The following is a 19288-nucleotide window of genomic DNA, read 5'->3' as shown; positions in this document are numbered from 1 at the left end:
ACAGCAGTCAGCTGCCTCTGCTGCTGGGCTTGTGTTTTCAGAGGTGAGGAAAACAAATGTGAGGAGCAGAAAATAAATGGTTCCAGTATGTCATTTGTTAAATGAGAACAGCTAGCTTGACATTGTACTAACATACAAAAGCCATTGTTGGAGACTGCAGCTAGCATTCCTAGGAAAAGGATGTGCAGTTTAAAAAAATGAATTTCCCTGCTTTAAATGCAAGAGGTGGCTTCCCTGTAGGTCAGTCAGAGACTCCTGGCAAGCTCAAAATGTTGCAGTAGAAGCTTCTAGTTCCTGGAAGCAAGTCAAGATTTAAGACTCTTCCCAGGCCCCCAAATGTTCAGTGATTCAGTCTAGAGGTAAGGGAAGGTGAACTTTGAAATATCTCAAGTGAATATATTTTACATGAAAAAGGTGTAAAACCATTTTTGGGGCAATGAGCCAGGAGTTTTTGCCATTTGTCTTATGCAAATGAGATCTTGACTAACTTGCTTTAAAGTAGAAAGCAGGGATGGATGTTGAGGCTTGGGATAAGTGAGTGTTGAGGTGACCATCAGACCACAACAGGATGATCCCGAGGTGATTTACTTCTTGTTTCAGTGAAAGGGGAACTATGAGATATAGTCCAGATAAATCCTGGAGACTTCTAGCTTCAACTACCATTCCTGGCTTGTGGCAGGTACTTTTGAAATACAAAACCATCAATATTTAGGTCTCCAAACGGATTTTAAGTTTAGGTCCAGATCTCCTGGATGTCAGCCTAGGGTTCTGCAATGAACTGCTGTGGTGGTGAGTTGCGTTGTCTGTGTGATGCATTAGGGAGAGCTACAGACACTGTGTCACTTCATAATGTTGGTTTTGAGTTAATCATATTAACCATAACAAGTTCTAAACCTAAGGTTGGCTTCTGCCAAAAATTGGTAAGTGCCAACTATGTTGTCTTGGGTGGCAAAACTGTTGCCCTCTTCATAACACCTTTGCACAATGATACTTAGTGATTTGGGTTCTGTCAAGGTTGTGGAATTGCCAGGTAAGTGGCATATACCCCATTTTACCAGGGAGAGAAATCAGTGATTTCTTGAGTCCCAGTGCAGTATTTTGTCTGTCAGGCCATATTAAAGGTCTTGACAATCATAAATTGTAAAACATTTGTTTTTAGGAACTTTGCTATACAGCCAGATAACACTCTCAATCTCTAAACAGTTTTTGGTGTTACAGTTTCATAGTCTGATCCCAGGTGGGGTTCAGGAGCAGCTCTTGCTGCCCTTCATTCTGAGCCAGGTACTCCTGAGTGTCTGACCAGAGTCACCCTAAATCTGAGCTCTGATGGTCACAACCTGCACAGCAAACAAAGAAATGCTGCACTGGGAGAGGAGTCAATCTGAGAAAACAGAGCAGGTTCTCTTGCAGCTTTCAAGTGTCATCTGCTATGGAAAAATACAGTCTGTAGAAAGATGACAGCATGCTAAATCCCTCTTACTGGCCTGACTTGCTGCCAAACGACTGTCTCAGCTGTATAATATCAGGTAAATGTACTAATTTGCTGCAGTTAGTAACATAAGACATTGACAAGAGTACTGCATCCTTTATTTGTAAATTATTAGCTTCATAATTCAGTCAAGAAAAAGTTGTCAGCATTATCATATTCCCATTAATATGCTGTTGTGTACAGCATCTGATGGGGAAAATGGCTTCTAATGGTATTTAATGTCTAAATATCTGCCAGGTTTTTGCTTTTTCGTTTGATCATCTTTCCTGAGCTTTCCAAAGGATTGCTGGTTGCTGGTGTTTCCTTGTGCTTGTCTGTTTTGGAGGAAGGTTTGCCTGCAGAAGGCTGTGCCCAGAGCAGAGCAGCAGCCAGGAGGGTTCCAGGCTGCCCTGTCCCTGTGGTGCCAGCTGTGCCAGGGCAGGGGGTGCTGGGGCAGACAGATCACCCTGGTTCCCTGCAGCCCAGCAGGGACTCACCCTGTGCTGCCCCTTTGTGACCACACTGGGATTAATAATTGCATTTATTCAGTAGTTACAGGTGGAGCTGAGAACATTGCTGCTGGAAAGGCTTCCCAGCACTTCCTTTTCTGAGTGCTTGGTTTCTTACTGCTTTGCTGCTGCTCAGGCCATTGGGGTTAGAATTCTCGGGGTCTGACTTATTTTGCAGAAGAAATGATCTTGAAAGTTTCAAGCAAAGTATTAATTATTTCATTAGAGGAATTGGGAAAAATAGTTAGCCTGTTTTGCTTGGGATTGAAAACAAAAATTATTGGTGGCTGGTTCTCCAAGAAGTCCCATGCTGATTTGAAGCTGGTGCTTAATGCTAGGCAGAAAAAACAAGGATTTCTGTTTTAAAAATTAAAAGCAGGAAAGATATAACTTCCATTCATCTTTTTGAATTCTCTTTCTTTTGTCAGTTGTGGGTTTTTTTGACCAATGATGGTGTATCACAACTATAAAATACATTTCCATTCCTGACTGACAATGGAGATGTACTTTTGCAAACGTGTTGCTCTTTCCACATGTTGCTTTTTGGCTAGCTGTACATCTGAAAAACAGAATATATATATTATAAATTAAACTTGCACAGACCACCACTTTGTTCTCTGTAGTACCCCACTGCAGCTGTTTGAATAGTTTGCTTTTTATTTATTCTCCATTGGCCAAAAAAAGAGGTTATTAAACAGGAATGGAGCATGAGGGATTTCTAAAAATGAGTAAAGGTAAAAGGAAAAGAAGTCTCACTGCAGTCACTGTCAAGAATATACAGAGTATATTGCTGATGGTTTTGCTTTATTAGAATAACTTAAATTGCAAAACAAAGTTCTAAAGTTTCATTAGCTACAAATTCCAGTCAGAGAAGATTGCTCTTTTTCTCTGGAATCACCTGTAAAGGAATTTCCATTTGTGGTAATAGATATACTTACCTGATCTTTTCTGCTTAGCTTTCAGAAGAGTCATCCAGCTGAACACAGCCCAGCCAGGAGCGTGTGCTTAGCCTTATAACACCAGAGCTCCTTTTCTGTCAGTTCCTGCAGAACTGGGGTTTTCACCATTCTTACCAGTGCAACAACTATGGGAGCTGTAATTTCTTTTTTTATCTTGGAATATCATTTGTACAACAGCTGCCAGTTTAATGACAGGGCTATTTAGCTGGTAAAATTACCTATTGGAGAAATAACTTATGCTATCCTCTCACAATGATTTTAATTTATTTCTAACTACCAGTCATTTTCTTGGTGGATGGAAGGCAGCCAAGGTCATCCTGTGTTTTATTCTACCCATAAATCATTAGTTTGCAACTGTCTCCTGATTTTTATTGTTACCAACAATGGCTAAACTAATGGAAATAAACATTGGATTGTATCCCAGTGGCAGATGAGTTTTAGGGCAGGGCATTCTGTACAGACAGCACTAATAGAATTGAGCAAAGTTATTGCTCCTGCATTAGACACAAGTAAGCTGCTGGCTAAAATGTTCATTGATCTCTCAGAAGCCATGTCAGTCCTACTCTGTTGTTAGACCATTAAAGAGGAGTACTCCATGATTCACTGCTAAGTCTCTCTTTGAGTCTTACATGTGTATTATAAAATATCAGCTAGGATGGGCGGCCCACTTAATGAAACCAGGCATGTGAAAGGAGACGTTATCTAGAGCTCCAGGTAGATCTGTCAATTTACCTGCTTAGAAATAATCACCTGATGCATCATTTGAGTGAGGAAGTGCTCAGGAGTGCCCCATAATTATTTCTGGTTTGTTTCCTGACAAAGTAGTGCGAGGTTTGTGCTGCAAGAGGACATGTAACAGATTTTGAAAATGGTAAGTTTAAATTTCCCATTGGTGAATTTTCTCTTCATGCCAGACAATCTAGTTACTCATTCTTCTATAAAGTGTTCCGTATCTCCCTTTTTCTTGGTAATAGGTGTATTTTCACATCAGCCGCATTTATTGCGCCTTTGTTGCTGTCTTCAGCTCCATCGTGCTGGGTGTACCCAGACAGTTCTCAGAGGTGCACAGTGACAGTCACAAGCATGGCATGTGCAAAATTCCTGTGTACCCGGTGTAGCCCATGCCCGCGGTGTCCCCGTGCCCGCGGTGTCCCGTGCCGTTGTGTCCCGTGCCCGCGGTGTCCCGTGCCATTGTGCCCGCGGTGTCCCGTGCCCGCGGTGTCCCCGTGCCCGCGGTGTCCCCGTGCCGTTGTGTCCCGTGCCCGCGGTGTCCCCGTGCCCGCGGTGTCCCCGTCCCCGCGGTGTCCCGTGCCGTTGTGTCCCGTGCCCGCGGTGTCCCGTGCCCGCGGTGTCCCCGTGCCGTTGTGTCCCGTCCCCGCGGTGTCCCGTGCCATTGTGCCCGCGGTGTCCCGTGCCCGCGGTGTCCCGTGCCCGCGGTGTCCCGTGCCGTTGTGCCCGCGGTGTCCCGTGCCGTTGTGTCCCGTCCCCGCGGTGTCCCGTGCCATTGTGCCCGCGGTGTCCCGTGCCCGCGGTGTCCCCGTGCCCGCGGTGTCCCCGTGCCCGCGGTGTCCCGTGCCCGCGGTGTCCCCGTGCCGTTGTGCCCGCGGTTGGTGGCGCGGCTGCAGTTCCCGCTGCGCTCGGCAGGTGGCAGCAGCGCCGCGCGGCGGGCCCGTGTCCCCGGGCCGGAGCCGAGCGCGGCCCTCACGGGCTGAGCCTGGAACCGGTGGCGGCCCTGCGGGCTGAGGGCTGGCAGGAACGGGGCAATAACCTGGCAGTAACCTGGCAGTAACCTGGCAATAACCTGGCAATAACCTGTGCTGTTTGGAAATGCTCACTCCGTCCCAGGAGCTGTGAGTGCGCAGGAGTCTGGGCTCTCCCCTTTTCTCCTTCACACCTGTATAATGCAGTGATGCGTTCAGGCTTCTGATTGTTACAATGCTCAGCAAAACTTTGTAAATGCTGAAGCTTCTTAAATTGGATCTGATGCAGACATAGTTATTGAGCTGACTTTTAGCTACTTCTGTCTGTGTTGAAAAACACCTGCTGGATTTTTTATCTTGCATGAAAAGAGGAAATCGTACCATACCTCTAGGCCAGAATTAAGCATTTCAATGACAGTTATTTCTTTTTCTGACACATGTGAATGTTTTTGGAAGGTGAAATGTAGAAAAACAAATTATGTTTGAGCTAGACAACATGAAAAAAAATCACCAAATTTCTTTTTTGGCTAATCTGTTTGAGTGCATTTCTTCCATTAAACCAAAGGAGTGTCTGAAAGGGTATCTTTCTCTCTTTAAAGGTGGAATGTAAGGTATTCCTTGTGATTCCTTGTTTTGTTCAAGTAAAGGATAAAACCTGAAATTCCCTATGTTCATACTGGCACCTTGAGCTTCAGGATGCTTCAGGCTGGCTGGGAGCAGAGTTAGCAGAGCCAGTTCTTCCTAGCAATAGGTTAGCACAAAAACAAGAATCTGCCATGGAGGCTTCATTGCAGGAAATCAGGGAGCAGGGCAGTATTTTGACATTTGCTGATTCCACCTGACTCCTGACTGCCACTGCCAGAAGACCTTTGGTTAAAAGCAGTGAGCACTTGCAGCCAGCTGTTTGCAGCTGGGTTGCAGATGGAGGGAAAGCTGTGTGCTTTGTTAGAGCCCTGGATTAGCTGCTTTAATGGGATCTGGAAAGCTTGAGCTGCCCTTTGGCTTTCTAGATTTGAGTCTTGCAATAGGCCTTCCAGTTAGTGTAGTTCCTTCCCAGCTGCTCTGGAAAGCAGATAGTGTCCAGGTGTATCAACTGGAATCCCTTTTCCTTTCCTGAATCTGTGGAAATTCTGTCTGGTTTCCCCTCCTCGGTGTTTGCACCACGTCTGACTGCAGGGGAACAAATGGGGTGTGGGGATGGCTTCCAAAATCTGCCTGTGAAGCCGATCTGAGTCACATCTGAGGGTGAGGCACAGCCAGGTGCACTCAGCCAGGGCTGTTCCACAGCAGTTTTCCAGCACAGAGGTGCCAATTCCATGTGTGCTGTGGGTGTGGAGTGGCACTGCCGTGTCCTCCTGCTCTGTTGTGGCTCTGCAGGCCCTGAGCCACATTTGAGTGTTTGCCTGTTACCTCATTTGTGTTTCCTTCTCCAACTCTAGATTTAGACATGACTTGGTCACTGCTGTACTACTGATTTTAAAGAGTTTACTCTTTTAAAGAGAAACTCTTCCTTGCAGCCCCACAGCTCTGCTGTGTGGCACAGGGAGTTTTTTCCTGCTTGTATAAAGGTTTAAAGGGTCTCTGCAGCCTCTCCAAAAAAACTGATTTCCTTCTTGCATTGTAGAAGATACTGGCCATCAAAAATTAAATCTGCTGTATCCCTCAGTCAGATTGTACCTGGTAGCTTCTTGTTTCAGGTGTCTGCTTTATAACACCAGTCATGAGCAAATCCCCTTGTGGCTGCAGAAGTTCTTTAACATGTTGGAGAGGAATGGCCAGAAAAGTGGTAACCTTCCCCAGGGTTTTCTGCGCACTCCTGAGCACAGAAGATTTCAAGTCAGAAGAGGACTGTAGTATCCTCCCCCTGTCTGATTAGTGAGGAAGGACCATTCTGGGTGCTGCTCAGAGAACCTCCCCTCCACTGGAGGCCTCATTACAAAGTCTGGTTAGGGATATTTGTCATGAGCCTAACTCCCTAAATGCCTGTTAAAAGTGGTCTCTTGCTATAAAGGTTACATGAGGTTTGCAGTAAGAATTGTTAAAATTGTCCAAAATAACCTTCAGGACACAGCTGTGCAAAACAGAGGAGCAGCCTGAGGCAGTCATTGTCTTTAGATATGTGAGCAATGGTCCAGCTCACCTGGGCTCTGGGAGAGCAGCACCAGCTTGGACTCATGTCTTGGCTCAAGCCCACTGTCTCTTTTACCAGACCTGCAGTGTTCAGGGATGAGTGACAGGTCCCCAGCTGCAGCATTTCAGCTTCTGGCTGTGCTCACATGACATCGGTTTGTGGTGTTGTTTTTTCCTCTAGTTTGAAATCAGGCAGCTGAGGGCCCACCTTGCTCAGCAGGACTTGGACCTGGCTGCAGAGGGAGCTGCCCTGCAGGTCCCACACGTGCTGAACAAGCAGAGCAGCAAGAGGTACAAGGTGGTGGCCACCGAAGACTCGGACGACGAAGGCACCGAGAACATCTCTGAGCTGCGACCTGCACGAGGTGAGAGCACAGCTGATCCTGCACAGGGGGATCCCACTGAACTCCTTCACTCCTGCAGGGGTTCATTGCTGCATCTGCTCTCAAGTGGCAGGAGCTGTTGTATTTGGGAGCAGGTTCTAAACAGAGCCAAAGAAATGGCTACGATGTACCTTCCCAGTGTTCTCATGGTCACATCCATCAAACATTGGAGAAGCAGCAGCCAAATGAAAGTTGGCCAAAGGATAATCACTCAGAGGTAAAAGCAAGGATATTGGGAAGAACATTGAAAAACAGTTTTAGTCTTTGGCCACTTGCATTTCTGTGGTTTGGAGAGGACTCCTGCTTCAGCTGTGGGGCTTGCCTTGCCTGGAGGCTGTGCTCTCCCCAGTTCCCTAAAGCTGCCACTGTTGGGCAGGGCAGCACTGGTACCAGGCAAGGAGGGAAGGGCAGTGTGGGCATCCTGCTTGCATGTCTGAGTGCCACATGGCTGTGGTGAGGAGCATTCTGCTGCCCAGGGTGTCTGCTGGGCAGCTCTGTGCTTCAGGGATAACAGCAGTTACATCTGCTTGGATCACATTTTATTATGTAAGTGCTGGACCTGATTTTTTTTCTGGAAAAGACAAAGCTCCTTTCCTGTGATCCTCCAACCCTTTCAGTGGAGTGCAGAATGTCTCTTGCTTTAATGTAATATTCCAGAGGAGACAACACTTTCTGCCTTAGTGCTGTGTTAGTATTCCTTGGACATCTTAGCTTAATTATTGTGGATCTGTTGGAATACAAAGTTTGCACAGTATCTTTATGTTGGTCATACTCCTTAGAATTCAAGGCACAGATACTTTAAAAGCTGTTAGACATTTTCAAATTATAATCCTTTCCTTTCTCTACAGAGTGGTGAAAGCATGTAGAAAATTGTTTTGGTTTTTTCCAGTTTATAATATCTAAGCACTAACTACAGAAAAGCCATTAATTATTCCTGATATGAAATTGTATTTAAAAGCAGACAGTTGAGCAGACTGACCCCGAAAATGCATTTCCCTCTTTTTTGTAGTATTTCAGAGGTTTCCCCAGTGGGTAGGTTATAATTTATGCATGTGTTCCTTGCGGGTTACGTTTGGAACTGAAGAGTGTTGTGCACACTGTAAGGAGGCTTGCTGAAATTTTAGTGCTGTGGAGGTTGCTCTAAAAATTCTTCTGTTCAAGGTATTCTTTCCAACATCCAGGTTAACAGAATTACTCATTATTCATGGCTTCCTGTAAAATGCTGCCCACACTTGCAACAAAGTAGACTCCCAAATCTTCAGGATTGATTTCTGCACTTAGGTTACATGATTAGAGGGATTTGTGCTTTTCACTGATAAAAAAAGACATTGAGCAAATAAGAAAACATGGATTGCTTCACTTATTGGGTCAGGTGCAGTTATGTTATATTTAAACATTTATAGTGAATTTGCAGAATAAATTTCCAGTTCCTGGAGATCATCTAAAAGTACCAGAGGTAATGTTTCTTGTGCCCTGTATTATATATTGCATACAAAGTCTTTGTTGTTGCCTTGAATGCTCGTTTTCAGAACCTAGATTAGGGTGACAGTATTTGAACAAGTAGTTTCTGTAGAATGAGGCAGGAGCTGGACAGGAGAAATTCCCTGTGTTCTGCAGCAGTCTGTGGTGGTCTGTCATCCCTTGGGGCCCAAGTCAGAGTGCCTGAGACACCCCAGAGCAGCAGTGGAGTTCAGTGTGCACAGCCCAGGGCACAGGCAGTCCAGGCAGAGGATTTCACACGGCATTCCCAGGATTATTTTGCAGTGCTGGCTCAGGGATTGCTTCTGTGTAACTTGGGAATCTCAGCTCACAGCTGGAGAAGGCAGTAAGGATCCTGGGCCAGCCCTGCCTCATTGTTCTCCCTCCTCACCTCGACTGGGGCTTTCCTCTCCAGCTCTCTGGCACCAGCTTATATTCCCAGTGATGGGCTGGCGGTGGCTGCAGCAGCTTTCTCCATCCTCCCTTTGCCATGCTGGCAGTGTCTGCTCGTTCTGCACCCTCCTGAGCAGTGCAGGTGTCAGCCAGAGCTGCCTGTGCTGTGCCAGGGGCCAGCAGGGCATGGCTGAAGGGGCCTCCATGTCCTCTGGGTGGGATGTCCCATCTCCCCACCTGCTGGGGCATGTGAAATATCAGAGATGTGGCTCTGCAGAGCACAGGCAGACAAGACAATTCCTGTACTCTCCTGCAGTCACACTGGCTGTGCTGCCTTCAGGGCTTCCCACACCACTTGCTCTGCCTGGAACTTCAGCCACCAGTGTTTTAACCTTTGGGTCAAGGGTTACATTTTGCAAGTTACCCTGTGTGTCAGACCACGTTAGGGATTGCTTTGCAACCCTTTTTTCTGAGCTGTGTTTTTCTTCCTTAAAGATTCCAGAGTGAGGGCTGCAGCTAATCATCCTGAGTGCCACTTGGTACCTGTGAGCTCTGGAACATACCTGCCATGGCCTCGTGCACTGCCAGGGAGAGGAGAAATGAGGGACCAGCTCACCTCACTGTGGAGAGGGAGGCAGCAGTTCAAAGCCACCATTCAGCTGTTTGGCAGAACACGCTCTGATGTGCTGTTCTTTTATGCTCTGGCAGAACATTAGCCCTACATACAACACCTGAGGCTGGGGGATGGAATGGAATGCCTGTGTTTTTGCCAAATGAAACTTTGTCAGCCTTCAAAAAAATCGCTGTCTTTAGAGAGCTCTGAATTCTGCCAAACCAGCAAGCTTGAGTTGGCTAGAGAACATACTGCATGAGAAAATGGGATATTCCATCTCAGGCTAATCTAATTTCCCCCATCTATATTGAACAATGGAAACATTCAGTGCAGAATTCTTCACCATGAAGGGCTGATGGAATAAGAAAGCATTGAGACTTTTTACTCATTTCCCTACCTGGAAGTTTTATGGGACAGTGCATAAGTTAAAGCTCCTCAGGGGCAGCTGTAGCTTGTCTCTGGTATTTACACAGGATTTTGTGCAACCATTTACTACAGCATTCAGTAAAGTAAGTCAGGTAACCCCAGTATCTGCACATGGTACGTGCAGCACCTCTGCAAATTTGTGTAAGGATACACAGTGACCTGCACCAGGAGAGCTCTGTGTGTGCTGGCTGATTTGGGAGTTTTCAATTCCATGTTTTCACCCAGACTTTCCTGCAGCAGATCTCCTGCTCTTTGTATTTAAAGTGCCTTAACTGCAGGTACAAGACTGGGAGAAGCAAGAGCTGTGGTCAGATGGACAATGAGTTCTGAAAGAGTCCCTTAACTCCCCAGCTTACATTTCATGCCTCCTCCTGAAGGCCAGTCTGTGCTAATTTTGGGAACCATGAGCTGGTTGCTGCCTCCCACTTCTGTCTCTGCAGTGCAGTTCACCAAGAGACCTCCTGACACAGTGGGAATAACACTGTGGAAAATGTGTGGATATATGGTATTTCCTAATTAATATGGTAAAGAAGCAGGAATATTTTTCACCTTTAATTTACTTTGAATGGAAGTTTTAATTCTCTTGCCAAGAATTTTATCTTCAGACCAGATAAATGTGAAGGCTGAAAGAGTTTTCAGCCTGCAGGTCAAAGGGTACCAGTATCAACAGCAGGAAAGAAACAGACCCCAGAGAAGGGCAGGGCTGGAGGAGCTGCAAACCCAGGGCAGAGCTCTGACATTTGCTGCACTCTCAGAGCACTTGAGCTCTGTTTGTGAAGAGCTTGGGCTGAAAGCTGCTGCCTGTGAGTGCACAGCAGCATTGCTAATGATGTTCAGGAGCATTGTGGTCAGCCTTTCTCTGAGAGCAGGGAAATACCCTGAGTGCTCCTTTCTTCTTCCCAGAGATGGTTGCCATTTCACATAATGGCAAATATCATCCTATCTATTAATCTCTAAATTATAAAGGAAGTTCTAAATTATAAAGGAGTTCTTAGCCCATACAGTATGTAACTGGTCATGGTGAGAATAACAGCTAATGTTTTCTTGTTCTGCACAAATCATTTTTAGTGTTTGGTATACAAAGTTCCAGGCTTCAGGGAATGCCAGGTTCACAGTGCCCCCTCTAGCCATTAATACTTCCTTCCAAAATTTATTATTCTTTAATCTCTCCCATAACATATGAATTAGAGTCCCTAGTGGAAATTCCTCATTTTCCTGCATATATCATTTTGGTTTTTGAAATTCTACAGTACTGCCATATTGTAAGATTAATATACCACCCTTCTGTTCCTTTGAGCAAGAACCGGAACTTCACATCGCCAAAAACCTTTCTTTAACTGTTCTGAGTCAAATTCCCATTTTTATGGGGTTAGCAGTAAGTCTTTTGCTTTGGGGGACTGCTGCAATTTATGATCATGCTTTAAAGAAAAGTAAAGCTTGCTCTCCCCATAGGTACCCACTGTTTTGTAAGTGAAGAAAGTGGATACTGGGAGGAGAGCATGAAAACTTTTGGAGCTTCAGAGGGCTTCCCTTAACATTATTCATAAGCTGTCTGAGAAGGCAAAGCAGGGCACTGGGAAGGATTTTGTCAGTTGTTCCTTGCAAGGCAGTCTCTGCTGGTTGGATGCTTTTAAACTCTAAGCCAGTTCCTTTGGTGATCATCTGTTAGTGCTCTAAAAGAACCGTGTTAGTGCAAGACAATAGATAAAAAATAGTTTATGGTTATTTTCAAATGCTGAAATGTATCTACTTTGAAGTCTACTCCTGGAAGTGAAGTATCTAAGTGCACACCACTTCAGCTTGACCTCTCTCTAGGTGCCTCTTCCAGGCTTTGTGGTTCTCTGTGCACTGACCAGCCAGGCAGGAATCAAAGGAATTAAACCTTAAGCAACACTTAGAGAAATGTGTGTGCAGTTAGTGGAGTCAGGCTCTTGTATTTCATAGTCACCAAATGGGTGGGGTTGAAACTGCTCACTCCCAGAAGGGGTGAGCCTGCAGTCACGGCTGTGAGGGTGAAGTTGTCTCTCATCATTAATGTGAAGAGGTGTGAAGACATTGCTGACAGGTAGAGGAACACAGAACTGGAATGCTTTCCACTGTCCAAGCCTGCAGCCTTTCAGAAGGATCCCTTTCAAGAGCAGATGGTGCTCCCCTGACAGCAGTGATTGCTCTGCCCTCTGCTGCCCTGCCAGACGCCTGGCTTCTCAAGTGTCATGAGTCTTTTCCTAATTCTCAGATTACATTTATTTGTTGCCAGTTTATAACAGTTTGTTCTTGAATCCTTTTGCATATTTTTTCTTATCTTGATGATTGTTTTGGTGGCAGCCATATTCTTCCTTAGCTTTGTATTTTAGACTCAGCCAATGTTGCTGTTTCACAGAGACAAACCCAGGTTCCTCTGAGTTTGCTTCAGGCTGACTGTACTGAGCCAGCTCAGGTGTGGCTCTGCTGATCCACACTCAGGGAACAAGGTTGGGAGGAGCACTGAGAGTCCCCCAGGCCATGCTGTGCCCCCCTCACACAGCTGTGCTGCATCCCAGCCCTGCTCCAGCCAGCTCAGTGCTCTTGCTGCATCATCTGCTCAAGTGAGGCCCAAAGTCCCCCATTTGTTGTCAGGATTCTGGGTTTCTGTCCCAGCAGCATCTGCTGATAATGGAGCCTGTTGCATATCCCAGGTTTCCTTCTGCACAATGACTTTGACCACAGAATGATTCCTTACTTAGAACCAGGCTGAAGCTGTTGCTCTGTTTTCTCTGCAAGATGACTTTACAGTTGCTCTCAAGATGGAATATCCATGTGCCCAGGCATCCATCCAGCCTCTGCAGGGACTGGATGTGTGTGTGAATTGAACAGTGGTGTGACTACTGCAGCTTGCAGTAATGTAGCAATCTGTCTTCAAACCAAAGGCAGGGGAAGTCTCCTGGAAAGTGCCAGCTGGCTGCTCTTGGTTCCTGTTGAAACAGATGAAAGATCTGTTCCTTTAGAAACCTCCTAGTAAAGACTCTTTTCTGGGAGGAAGTTGGGGTGAGACATTACTCTGAGGACTCACTCCTCACTGGGAGGCTGCACAGCAGAAAAAAGAACCTTCCAGTTCAGAAAATTCAGCTTGGAGAGACAGAAGGCAGTACAACCAATGGCAATAAAAATATGAAATAAAATACTCTAATCATGAAATATTTCAAAATAAAACCCCCCTTTTAAGGCCTTTTCTTGTATGCAGGGGAGTTGCAGATCACTCATGGAGGCATTGATGAAACAATTAAAGATCACTGTTGAGGCATTATAGAACTGAAAGAGCTCTGCCTTGGGTGGAATGTCATTTATATATTTCACCAAATTTATGAGGTTTTTATGGGGCCGAGAGAGAGAGATTGCAATGTTGTCTCTTGGGTCAGATGAGATTATATGGCACTGTACTCTAAGTAGTTTATTACTCCCTGAACCATTGCAGTGTGTGTTTGGAGTCCTGCAGGAAAAGAACAAGCAGATAACTTGGAAACCTTCATCAGACAAAATCCAGTGCTTGTCAGACAGATCCTGACTGAGAGCCACACGTTTTTTCAATAACTGGGATTTGGGCAGCAGGCAGAGCTGGGACTGCACTGCAGTGAGCAGCCTTGCAGGGGGCTGGTCACAGTGCAGGCTGGGTTTATGTGAGATGGGGCAGAGTCTGAGCAGCCTTGCAGTCAGACATTCCCTCCTGGGGTGGGAGCTCTGATGGTGTTGGAGTCAGCCCCACTGTCCCTTTGTGGTCTCTGCTGCCTCCCCCCTTGGAGCTGTCAGCCCACACTGCTTGAGCAAACTCTGCTGTGGGCTGCAGAGAGCTCCTGCTCTGCTCCTTCCTTGCCCTGCTCTGCTCCTTCCTTCCCCTGCTCTGCAGAACTCTCAGCTGAATCCCTCCCCAGGCTCTCTGCAGGGAGGATTGTAGAGAAATCCTTGTTCACCACAGGTTTTCATATGGGGAAGAGCTGCCACACTCTTCCTTCTCAGCTCACACCTTTTGGAACTTCATCACGAAATTTCCTGTCATCCACATTTCCCTGGGGCCATTTGTTAGGGGTGGATGTGGCACAGAGGGACATGGCTTAGTGGCAGTGTTACTGGTAGGCTCAAAGGGCTTTTCCAACAGAAGAGTTTCTGTGATTCCTGCTGGTACATGTAGCAAGAGGGTCCCAGTCACCATCCTTTGACATTTTCCTAAGATTGCCATTTCCATGGGAATTAGGATGGGAATGCTTTTCCTTTCTGCTTTTTAGCTTGCTGTAAATACCATTTGGGTATCTTCATAGCTAAAGATGCAAGGTCTGTCTTTTGGAAAAGGAAGTGCAGGTAACATTTCTGTGTATTGGAGGAGAGGGATTTATTTCTAGGAAAGGAGAAAAATTAAATCTGGATCCTGGAAATTCCAAGGTGGTAGAAATAAAATAAAATATATTTTTTTTTGAAAAAGGCTTTAAAAAAACCCCATGGAAATTGTGAAAATTAAGTACTTCTTAAGACAACTCCCTTTCTGCAGTTGAAACTGGACGAGATTGACAGCAGAAAACACTGTGTAGAGTGTAAATAATACAAGTGCTCAGCCCCTGGTGTAAAAGCTGGTCTTCCCTGCTTGCTCCTGCAAACTCCCCACTCCGAGCAGGGACTTCATCTGGGAACCCCCACAATCCCTTCAGCAGTGTTCTGTGGTGCTGTGCACAACTGTGCATTTGGGGGTACATTTTATATGCACAGATGGGTGCTTTCAGTTGGGTATTTGTTGTATTATTTTTGACTCCTTTTTTCAGCAATGTAGAATATAATGGGAAGTAACTGGAATTGTTCATAACCTTCAATACCCAAAGCAGCTGAGACTCCCATATGACTCAGATGAGTTTGTTAATTGTCAGTTTGCTTTAATGTAATGATTCAGAAACTTAATCTGTTGTTGAAATATTTATTCTGCTGCTGTTATTCCATTACTCTTTATTGGTTTTTATTTGTAAGAAACTACTTAAGGTTGAATATATGTATTTTATATTTACATACACATGCACACATGGATATATTTATACATATATTTTTAATTTATAGCTGAAGAGATCAGCAGTGAGCAATAACATTAATAAAGCCATCACAAAATAACATTAAGGTAGGCAGCTGGGAGCTCCCCCAGTGTTGTGTGCCAGTGGTCACACACAGAGCCAGGCCAGGCCAGCTCAGAGGGAGCAGGGGCAGGGCATTTCTGGACCCCCTCTCCAGGTGTTTGGCAGTGCCCACTGCTCCATACAGAGCAGCCTGGTTCTCTGCCAGCTTGGCTTGGACACAGCTGCTGTGTTTGGGAGCAGTGCCCTGGTACATTCTGTCAGCAGAGTGTGCACTCCCAAGGAAGCCTTGGCTTGAGCATTGTCTTTGAGACACAAAAAGCAGGTGAGTGACTTCTCCAAGCGTTTCCTCTCTTTGATGCAAAGTGTCTTGGCTTTTGGAGAGACTGTACTGGGAGTACCCAAGGCCCCTGTTGGTGGCTTTTGTCAGGTGCCAGGGGGGTGACCCTCATCCAGCCAAAGTGCTGTGCTGTTTTCATTTGTCTGCTTAGAATTGGACTCCAAGATGCTGAAAGTGCCCTGCCAGAAGTGCAGCTCCAGAGGCATTCTCTGAACCAGAACCCGTGTCTGTAACTGGCAGGTTTGGTGGCACTGAGAGTATCAATTATGCACGACTGAAATGAAGTGTATTTTAGTAGCAGATAGCTGAAAAGCCTTGCAATGTACTCCTAATTCAGTGGCATTGCCCTGAGCTACTCTGAGGCCTCTTTTTTAAACTCAGACATTAGCACAAAGCACACCTCTGACTGCAGGCATTTAAAGATCAACAAGGGCCGAAAAAGCTTTTAAGATCCAATGAAACCAGGAAAACAACGACATTTCCTTTCAGTGTCAGGTTAGATTGCCTTCTTACGAGTGCAGCTATTTCAGGTACAGAGTGCTTGGTGGTTTGGGTCTTGTTGTGTGAGGAAAGTGTTCCCCAGAAAACATCTGTTTCTTTCACCTGCAAACCGCAATGTGCTGTGATGAGGCAGGACTGTAGCCACAGAGACCCAGGGGGACGAAGGAAATCTGGCTCAAAGGGATGAGCTCGGCTTTCTGAAACATGGTATCAAAAAGAGCACTTAAAAGGAGAGAGTGCTTTTAGAGCACGGATACACCACAAATTGGGCAGGTCAGGTTGCCTGGAAGCCTGAGTTCTCTGGGCCTGCCGATACTGTTTCTCAGCAGCCCTGTTTGCCTTCGCTCAGAACAAGAGAAGTTTATGTTTTTTTTCACAATGGTAAAATGTTCTGCTTTTCCATGAGATAACAGTAAATCCCCCTGTCATCTGTAGCATCTAAAATCTGTACATGCAATGGAGCTGCTGCTTTCCATTCTGTGGTCACATCTTCATTTTTAACTCACTGTTGAAGTTCAGGTGTAGCTCTCATGCATGTACTACAGGTTTAGTATTACACCCTTGATTAGTAAAACTATTTATAGTAAGTTTTAAGCCAACAGATAGTGTAATGTTAATATTATGTTGTATACTTATATGCATGTGTTATAGACACCAAAATAACTCTTCATTCATTCAAAATGGAAAAGAAGTGACATTATCTTAGAAGGTAGGGAATTACACATTAAAATCATACATGGTGCCTCCCTTTCTCCTGTGGGGAAGGAGGTGACTTGGGGATGTCAGTGTGCAGCAGCAATGGCTCTGTCTGTGCTGGTGCCCTTGGTTCAGCCTGTCAGGATAAATCCAGGTTTATCTGTGTGCCCTGGCTGGGATGGGACGCCCCTGCTGACCAGGGAAAGGCCAGGGTTGTGTTTGTCTCCACAGAGCAAGGGGAATGGCCAGCCCTGTGTCAGCCTCTGAAAAGATCACAGAGCACCTTTCCTTTGGAGCCCAAAGTGCCTCATTCCCAGGCTGGTGCTGCAGAGGACTGTGACAAAGGATAATCCAGTCCCTGTGCTGGCTGCAGACACAGCTTGGATGGGGTGTGATGCACACAGGCCTTGTGGCCTAAAAATCCAGAGCAAGTGGCTCTGGGCATGCAGGGAGAGGAAAGCTTTCCATGGGGTGGGATTCAGCCATGTAATGAAATAAATGCTCTTCTAAGGGCTGCTTTTCTGTTCTTTCAGAGGATGACATGAATAATTACATCAGTCGATACTACAACGAGCCCAGCAGTGGTGAGTGTTGCTTACAAACACAAACGTGAGTGGTATGTTTGCATTGCCTTGTGTGCTGTAAACCAGGTGAGACTGGGCAGTGCTGTAATCTGTCCTGGAAATGAAACCCACCACAGAGCCTTCTGGTTTGGTCCATGGAAGTGTGTGCCAACAGTCGTTCTCTGAAAGGCCCCAAGTTTGCTCTTGCAAACTTGTGTATTTAACTCAGGATAGTTCAGAGATCTGGGAGGGGTTAATTCCCTGTAGCTGGGCTGTCCAGCTCACAGAGCACTTCATATGGATCTCAGAATGAACAGTAGGGACAAAATAAATGAAGAGAAAAGAAGTGGGGAGACAGCTTAGCCCAGCACCACGCTGGGAACCTTTCAGAAAGGTTAAACTGAATGGTGGGAAACCTCAGCGGCTGGGCCTGACCCGAGGGCAGCCTTCAAATGGATGTTCCTGGCAGGAGTCCTGCTGGCAGGGGGGGTTCCTGCCTGTGCTGGGGGCTCTGCACCGCCCTGCTGGGCAGCACAGGGGGCTCTGCCCGTGCTGGGGGCTCTGCACAGCCCCTGCCCTGCCCAGCCCAGCTGGGCCTGGCCGTGCTCTGGCTGCCGGCACAGCGGGGCAGGGGGGGCTGAGGAAGGCAGGCTCTGACAGGTGGGGGTGTGCACACCCCCCTTATGAATATAACATTTGTATATCTATTAAAAACATGTGTGTGCTTAAATATAATGTGTTATAACTCTGTATCTCCACATACACATCACCAGATATATATATACAGGGTTACAGGAAAGAAAACAATGTGTGTGTGCCTGTACATGCATGTACATAGAATATACACAAGCTATGTGTGTGTATATATATACATATATATGCATTTATGTGTGTATAGAATGTATTACGTACTTTATATATAGTATGCATCAGTAGTGAAATATAGGTATATCTAGATATATTTCTCTATATAAGGATATGCCTAGTATATATATAATGTATGTGTATGTATATAAATCTATACTGTATTCTATATATCAATATATATCGATATACATATCTATATACCTGCACAAACCCAGATACATATACATGTGTATGTAAGTAAACATACACGTTTGTACATGTATGTGTATAATGTATCATATATGTCTCTCCAAACATACACACATCCCCATATGGGTATTATGTAAGCAGATTTATACACATATAAAGGTATTTTTGATTTTGTGTCTACATATAGGTAGAGCTTTATCCAAATATAAAGACGCGGGGAAGACTGTGTCTCTGTACATACTGAGATATTTTATTAGAATGCATATATTAAATGTAGAAAGGAGTGAGAGGAGAGATGGTCAGAATATATGTGTATATATTATAGAAATACATGTGTATATATTACAGGAATGAAAATAGATCTCTGTATAATGTATTGCATATCTTTAATCCTGTATATAAATGGAAATACATTCATACGGAACTGAGGCCACATAAATGCTAACCAGAAGGGAGTGTGAGTGTCTGGTTGTAAGCCCAGCTGGCATTCAGTGGGATCCGGGCAGGCTGGAGAGGGGGGCTCCTGAACACTCCCAGCACTCAGCAGGGCCAAGGGGAAGCCTGGCCCTGTCCCCGGGCACTCCCCAGCACGAGCCCCGGCCAGGGATCAAGAGCAGCCCTGAGGGAAGGACCTGGAGCTGCTGGCCCCGACAGGATCAGCATCACCATCAGCTCAGCCCCACCTGCAGAGCCGGCCCAGCTCTGGTGCTGGCAGGATCAGCATCAGCCCAGCCCCACCTGCAGAGTGGCCCCGGCAGGATCAGCATCACCGGGACGTGGAGCTGCTGCAGCGAGTCCGAGGAGGCCCCGGAGCTGCCCTGGGCCAGGCTGGCAGCGCTGAGGGGACGAGGGCCTGGCACAGCCCGTGGCAGTGCCCAGGGGCAGGCTGAGCACCCTGGGATGGTGAGGGTGTCCCTGCCATGGCAGGGGTGGCACTGGGTGGGCTGGAAGGTCCCTCCCAACCCAAACCATTCGGTGACTCTATGAGCAC

At 46.1% G+C, this 19288-nt stretch overlaps 1 protein-coding gene across 4 annotated transcripts in view; it reads left to right on the top strand.

Annotated features, from left to right (window-relative positions):
* Positions 1–19288, top strand: part of TMEM266 (transmembrane protein 266) — an 82532-nt gene that overhangs the window by 56988 nt on the left and 6256 nt on the right. For all 4 annotated transcript variants that reach the window (XM_030954896.1, XM_030954895.1, XM_030954893.1 and 1 more), the window contains 2 exons: positions 6948–7131; positions 17212–17262. In XM_030954896.1, the coding sequence (XP_030810756.1) occupies positions 6948–7131; positions 17212–17262 (235 nt within the window). The remainder of the gene's footprint in view (positions 1–6947; positions 7132–17211; positions 17263–19288) is intronic.

Source organism: Camarhynchus parvulus, chromosome 10 (genome assembly GCF_901933205.1).
Source record: "Camarhynchus parvulus chromosome 10, STF_HiC, whole genome shotgun sequence".
Classification (NCBI taxonomy): domain Eukaryota; kingdom Metazoa; phylum Chordata; class Aves; order Passeriformes; family Thraupidae; genus Camarhynchus; species Camarhynchus parvulus.
This window is presented reverse-complemented; position numbering and strand designations above follow the sequence as displayed.